Source organism: Chionomys nivalis, chromosome 7, assembly GCF_950005125.1.
Source record: "Chionomys nivalis chromosome 7, mChiNiv1.1, whole genome shotgun sequence".
In the NCBI taxonomy this organism is placed as follows: domain Eukaryota; kingdom Metazoa; phylum Chordata; class Mammalia; order Rodentia; family Cricetidae; genus Chionomys; species Chionomys nivalis.
The window spans coordinates 13,580,679-13,587,568 of NC_080092.1; the positions used below are offsets into that span (position 1 = coordinate 13,580,679).

Below are 6,890 nucleotides of genomic sequence, written 5' to 3' on the forward strand. Positions count from 1 at the left end.
TTGTGAGCTGCCATGTGGGTGCTGAGAATTGGGTCCTCTAAAAGAGCAGCCAGTGCTCTTAACTGCTAAGCCACCCAGCCCCATTCTCCTTTCTAAGAGAATGGGAGGGACAAACACAGGGAGCTGTATTTGTGTGATTCTGTGATCACAAGGAACTTCAGAGTCATTCTCTGGGCTGGTCCTGGGAACACCACAGAGCATCTCAAGGGGGTGCATGCCACTGTTTATTGAGTTCAAGGGTCCTCAAATTTTGGCAGTAACCCTGGGGACCTGCTCCTGGTCAAGATGAGACTTCACAATAGGGTTGGGGCCAGGAACCTTAGGGGTGATAGTCTCAACTCGGTATAAAAGCTGGGAGCAGAGCTGGGATCCATGCAAACACAAGTCCTGGTTCGAGGAGCAGGGCTCCGCTGGAGAAGGCCTCTGCAAAAAGAGAGGCCACTCAGATTCCTGACTCCACCCCACAGCTCTGCCCCTGGGCAGCCCAGCTCACCTTGGAATTTGAGGTCCAGGACCAGGTAGCCATTGGGGATGCCAGCCTGAAGTCCCAAACCCAACCTGTCCAGGTCTTCCTGCTGCTGCCGGGAGAGCCAGTCCCGGACAGGACTTTTATCTTGCTCGGTCTTCAGGCCCTCAATGTGTGGCCCTAGAAGTTTCTGTACCTCATCCACAGTCAGCCCCTGTCAGAGTATGGCATGGCCATCAGGGTCTCTTAGGTCCCCAGAAGGTTGGAGGGTCAACTGTGAGAAAACTGCAGCCCATAATACCTCAACCCTTATATACAAGGGGCCCCTTGTGAGGCCACATCTCTTCCAGCTGAGCCTGTCCAAACTCCTCCCTCATAAGGACCAATTCCTTCTCATGAAGTCCTGTTTCTCATCTCTCCTATACTCCTGCTTTAACACTAGGCCCTCATGAGGCTCTACCCAACAAATGACCACCACCCACCCACAAGCTCCTCTCAGGAGACCTGGCCACTTTCTGTAGTGCCTCTCTTGAGCCCCTCCCTCATGAGTTCCCCTCTCCGCTTACCACCAGGGCATCCACCTGCAGCATCTTGAAAGTGGCTAAGTCCATGCTCACATTCTGCTGACTGAGGGTCCTCAGGTCCTCCACAGAGGCCCCACCTGCAGGTATCAGGGCCCCAGTTTGAAAGCTTGCAGTAGAGCTGGAGGGTGGTGGTGCACACTTTTAGTCCTAGTACTTGGGAGGCAGAGGCAGGTGGATCTCAGTGAGTTCGAGGCCAGCCTGGTCTACAAAGTGAGTTCCAGGACAGCCAGGATTGTTACACAGAAAAACCCTGTCTCAAAAAAACAAAAACAGCCAGGCGGTGGTGGTGCACACCTTTAATCCCAGCAATCGGGAGGCAGAGGCAGACAGATCTCTGAGTTAGAGGCCAGCCTGATCTACAAGAGCTAGTTCCAGAACAGCTAGGACTGTAACACAGAGAAACCCTGTCTCAAAAAACCAAAAAAAAAAAAAAAAAAAAAAAAGAAAGAAAACTCACAGGTTCAGCACAATACAGTCCCACCCTTGACTAAACCATACTCAGTTTCTATGATTGTCTTCTGATGCCCAGGCCCTTCTATGCTCAACAACCATCTGTCTGGAGCACTGGAGTTAGAATGGATAGGAGAGCCAAAGTCATCAGTGTCAGATCCCTCGTGTACCTAGGAAGTCCTGGGTGGGGCGGGGAGAAGGTAGGACTTGGATATCACTGTGGGGTCTGTGGGTCCTGTCGTACCCACCCACATGTGCCTTGACTCACCCAGGAATGTCCTGATCTTCTCAAAGTATTCCTGCCCGCTCACATTCTGGAAGGCCAAGGAGGCCTTTGCATAGAGGACACTCAGATGCCTCTGGCTGCACTTGTCCAGATTTTGGGGCTCGGCCATCCTAGGGAACATTGTGGGACACGGCAGTGATTAAGGAGGCTCAGGTATCCACTGCCCTACGGAACACACAGGAACTCACCACAGAACACTGGAGGGTACAGAGTGCAGGTCCTTGGGGTGGAATTCACATAAGTAGGCTAAAGGGATGCCATTCAGGACCGTTACCATGTCCTCATCTAGTCTGCCTCCTCCCCGGAGATAGCAGGCAACCAGGGCGATCACCTGTGGGAAGAAGTCACTGAGACTCCTTGAGGCAAGAAAAGATGCGTCCCCTTGTCCAACTACATGTCTTCTGGGGTACCTGATCATCCATCTTTTGTCCTTTGGTGACCTTGAGCAGCGTTTTCACTGTCTCTGATGAGGTCACATTCCACTGGCGGATGTCTTCGGGGCTGATGTACCGGAAGAAGTGACCCAGCTGCTGGATCAGGGACTCAGGATAGCCTTGTGGGTAGGTCTATGGAAACAGGATCATGAGGGCCAGAACAACTCCTGGGGCCCTTGGGAAAGCAATCCCGGGCACAGCAGACAGGAATAAGCCCGTTAGGAGTTACTTTGTCCAGTTTGCGCTTGAAGATGTTGAGCTGCTCGTAGGTGAAGGGAATCTCATTCACAAGGTCCATCTGGGTGGCCAGCATGGTGCCATCAACACAGGCCTCTAGCTCCCAATTCTGGTAGAAGATGAGGTTTTCATCCACCTCGTGGGGCTCCCTCCCTGGAGGGCAGGCTTTCTCTGGAGGGGCGGGCAAGAGTCAGAGGCTGTATGCTCCTCTCAACTCTCCCTCCTCCCACACCTACCATGACACAGTGGCCTCAGTTTACCCACTGACAAAATGGTGCAATTCTATTCACCCTGGGAAGCTGTGACTGACCAAGCTGAGGAGCCTGGAAGGGTAACTGGTAGGAGCAAATGGACCCCGTATCCCTAGTGTCATATCTCAGGCTGCTACCCAAGAGACATGACTCTGGACTCACTTTCTGTGTCCCGCCTGAACCTTGGGAGCTTGGCAGTCAGCTTAGACTCCAGGCAGGAGGGGTCCCGGGAGATGTGTTGCAGCCATTCAGCTACGACGTCCTGAAAACGAAGCACAGTAGGTTGAACGGAAAAGCCCAGCAGCTTCTGTGACAGCTCAGGGAGCTGGACCTTACCTCAGGGATCCTATGGGTGATGGACTCATCCAACACTGTCAGCAGGCCCTGCAGAGCTTCCAGAGTGGAGACTGACCACCTCGATGGGGGGCTGTCCAGAAACAGAGGCCCAGCTCAGGGACCCAGAATGTGGCCCCAGACAGAGATCAGGAGACAAAAACTGGACCAGACAATGCCTCTGCTGAGAGGTCATGGAGTGCAGCCTCCTAGGGAACGAGACCTGACAGGATACAGCAGGGGACACGCGGCCCTAGGCAACCCATTCTGGCTATGGATATCCTCACATGTATCTGCCCATATGCTAACCATTCCCACTCACCCATACGGGGGTCTTCCACTCCTCAGAGCCTCCTTGACTGCCTCTTCCTGGCCCACGTTCAGGGGTCCTCGGCAGCCTGCCAGCAAGGGGAGAAGGACTTCCGAAGAATTGACCACAAATTTCGCAGGCAGGTCACAGACCAGGCCTCCGAGAGCCTGCGCGTCTGCCTCGCTCACTTGAAAGCTATACATGCCCTGCACACACAGCGGCTTCAGTACCTTAGGGGGACCACCGAGCCCACTCCATGTTTTGTCTCTACCTCCAGTAGATGGTACCATTCCATACCCGGCATTTCAGAGCTGCGGGCAGCAGCCTCTGGCGCTCCAGAGATCTCTGTGGAAGCATATCTACATTGGCTTTAGAGATGAGGGAGAAGAAATGGGCACAGGCCTGTTGCCCTGGAAACATGGCTGGACTGTGGAGAGGGAGTATGCGAATTACTGTCTCAAAAAACCAAAAGAAAAAGAAAGAAAAGAAAGAAAGAAGAAAACTCACAGCTTCAGCACAATACAGTCCCACCCTTGGCTAAACCATACTCAGTTTCTATGATTGTCTTCTGATGCCCAGATGCGCGCGCGCGCGCACACACACACACACACACAAACACACACACGTATGCACGCACACACTTCATTGCATGCCTCCCTGGCAAAGCCACCCAATCACTGCACACTGTTGCCCAGGGCAAGGCGGGGGTTGAGAGGGTGGAAGATAAGACCAAGTCCCCAGTTTGAGACCTACTTGAGGAAGAGCAGCAGGTCCAGCGGGAGGGCATCCAGTTCCTCATTGGTGAGGTGCTTAGGAAGGCGACGTGCCAGACAGCGCAGCTGCCAGGAGACCAGGGCATGCAGCTCAGAATGTTCTGGGCCACAGCCCTCAAGGATGGCCTGGGGCACCCCAGTTCTATTCCATCCTATGGGCCACACACTGTACCCTGACCCTGTTCACGCAGCCTGTGGCGAACACCCCGCTGCGTCGAGAGTCAGGGACAGGCTTGCCTTGTCTGGAATCCATAGTCAGGCTGGCCTCCCTCTCCCCCGCCTGAGTCCTGACACCATTGGCCATGTTTGAGGAAAGAACCTTGAAAGAGGAGGCAAGGCCTCCAGGAGAGGGACAGCAAGGTCATCTCAGACTGGAGAAAGGGTAGCAGGCCCGGGGAGGGGTGGGGGGAGGCCTTCAGACACCCAGAGAGCTGAACCCCACCAGTAGAGAGACACACACACCTAGTGGTCAACTTAGGCCGCAAGAAGAGCCCTGAGGGAAACCACCAACCAGGATGAGATCCTGGGTGGGGATGAAAGGGAGCGGCGGTGCCAAAGAAACTAACCACCAACTTTCCAGCCACAGTGTCTGGTCTCCCGCACCTCACCCGAGGACCCTAGGGGGGACCAACCTGATTCACTCGCAATGTGACATTCTTCTTCCTCACAGCCATAGCCAGCCCCTGGGCATGCTCCATGCTCAGACCAGATACTTCACGACACGTGAGGCCAAGAAAGACGCCTGCGGGAAGACTGGGGACGGGGACGGGGGTCTGCACCCGACACTGCCCCTCTCGGAGTGCTTCCCTGCCCGGAGACCCCTCCCTTCAGGACCCTGGGGTTCTCATGGCCCTCCCTGGGACTAGTAACAGCCTGGAGGGCAGAGTGCTTATGCCCTGGAGCACAGTTCCTCCCCCAGCCCTGAGCCAGCCAGGTGGGGATGGAGGTGGGTAGAGACACAGAGGACATTAAAGGATGAACATTTGGGCTCCTGGCATGTACTTATTCAGTCAACAAGGCCTCCCGAGGCCCCAAAAAACAGCTGAACCCACCTGGCAAAGTCAGGGGTGCTGGTCAGTTTGGCACAGTGGAATGCAGCCTCCTAGGAGACAGGGCGAGGCTGACATTTCCCCAAGCACATAGGCGCTTCCTTGCCTCTCGGTTTGGTCTCAACTCTTTCAAGGTTCAGGTACTACCTGAGTATGGCTACCTCTGGGGCCTGTGACTTAACTCCCAAGGGCCTCACTGCTTCCCAACTCTGCTCCTTTCGGGGCCCAGCTGCAGCCAAGATGCTGCTGCTCTCTCGGTCAGCCATGATCAAAGGCCGTCTTTGAATGCTCAGAGATGAATGTATCCATGTGTGAAGAAAACAACATCCACAGCCCCAAGACTAGAAAATCCCCCTGTGCCCTCCAGAGGACCTTACCTGGCCCGTCTTTGTAGTCTGAACCTGCAAAAGTGGCATCCACCCTGTGGGCAGAGGGCGCAAGGCTAGAGGAGAGGCAGGGCAAAACCGGGCTGTTCCCTGGTCCCAGCCCTCTGTATACCCCAGTGGGTGTAGAAAGAAGAGAGTTAAGGCCCCTGCACCCCATTATGTCATATTCCTGCACCCCCCAGGGCCGGGGGTCTTCCCTGTCAGGGGTGTGACACCACCTTCCAGCTGTTTCATTGATCTCAGTCCCTAACCCTCCTGGAACTCAGGCCACCAGCAATGGCCCAAGGAGAAAGCACAGGGAAGGTAGAGCCTCTCCCAAGGTCCCTGCCCATGAAGGCCTGGGCTCCCTTACCTTTCTCTGGTGAGCAGCCTACCCCGTTACTCACCAAGACTGAGGAGAAGCAGTAGAAGACTTTCGCAGCAGATGGGGCTCCCACAGGACCCCAGCAGGGGCCGAGCTCTTGGCAACATCATGGTCTGTAGATAACAAGAGTTTTGAGGTTCCCAACTGTGCCAGCCTTCACCCAACTCTGTTTGGGAACAATGAGAAGCCTTTGGGCCTGGGAAAGCACCTGTCCAACCTCTGTGGGCACCTGCAGTAGTGTCTCCCAGGCAGACTCTCCACACTGACCGCTTGCCAGGCCCGCCCCTAGGAAAATCAGCCCTCCTACAGGGAGGGGCCCTGGGTCTGAGTCAGCCAGGCACCCCGGCTATGAGGCCCAGTGGACAGCTGAGCCTACCCTCAGAGCCCCACAGAGCAGGGAAGAACTGTAAGGGTAGTATCAGGAGGCAGGGATGTCTCCTGCTCAGGTTGTCACTGGTACCCCCGTTTGTACTGGGAGACTGAGTGGCTCAGACTGGGGCTTATGTTGAGCCACCCTTTTCCATGGGGTGTGAGGTTGAAGGCATCTGTGCTCTGCACAAATGCAGGGCCCCATCAGGTAGACAGTGCTGTGTGGGAAGGCAACGTCTCTTCTGTGTCAATCCCGTGGGGTCTCGTGGCTTCTTGGAACACTTTTCAAGCTGATATGGTTAGGGCAGCAGGTGGATAAGTAGGCACCAGATGCAAGTGTCTCCTCTGGAGTGGGGTTCAGGGGCCCTGTGAACAGGGAGGGTGGGAGCTGTTTCTCGGAGAATGTCTTCCTGGATGTGTGTAGGGCTGTATTCTAGCTGAATTTGCCTCGTGCTCCCATGTTTAAGCTGCTTGGCCAGCCCAGCACTAGGGAATGTCTGGGGAGCCCCAGCCCTACAGGTCAGGAGGCCCCATAGCTGCGACATCCCAGAGCAGGTAGAACAGGCTGTGGTCCAGAAGATGATATGTAGCTTGGGGG

General features: G+C 55.2%; 1 protein-coding gene across 1 annotated transcript; it reads right to left on the reverse strand.

Moving 5' to 3' along the window:
* Window positions 1-220: 220 nt before the first annotated feature.
* On the reverse strand, window positions 221-6,177 carry LOC130877845 (mesothelin-like). Its single transcript, XM_057775469.1, has 17 exons — window positions 6,132-6,177; window positions 5,946-6,036; window positions 5,551-5,594; window positions 5,177-5,226; window positions 4,757-4,877; window positions 4,105-4,190; window positions 3,649-3,778; window positions 3,364-3,557; window positions 3,045-3,135; window positions 2,871-2,970; window positions 2,450-2,628; window positions 2,197-2,352; window positions 1,975-2,117; window positions 1,769-1,896; window positions 1,033-1,127; window positions 494-680; window positions 221-423 (listed from the first exon to the last, which is right to left on the reverse strand). The coding sequence occupies exons 2-17, from the start codon at window positions 6,031-6,033 to the stop codon at window positions 335-337; spliced, it is 1,881 nt and encodes a 626-aa protein (XP_057631452.1). The 5' UTR covers window positions 6,034-6,036; window positions 6,132-6,177; the 3' UTR covers window positions 221-334.
* Window positions 6,178-6,890: the final 713 nt, after the last annotated feature.

Coding starts and splice junctions, on each gene's coding strand:
- LOC130877845 (XM_057775469.1), bottom strand. CDS start 6,033: ATGATGTTGCCAAGAGCTCGGCCCCTGCTGGGGTCCTGTGGGAGCCCC. Junction 3,136..3,363: donor AGTGGAAGACCCCCGTATGG/GTGAGTGGGAAT, acceptor GTTTCTGGACAG/CCCCCCATCGAGGTGGTCAG. Junction 1,128..1,768: donor GAAGATCAGGACATTCCTGG/GTGAGTCAAGGC, acceptor TGATACCTGCAG/GTGGGGCCTCTGTGGAGGAC.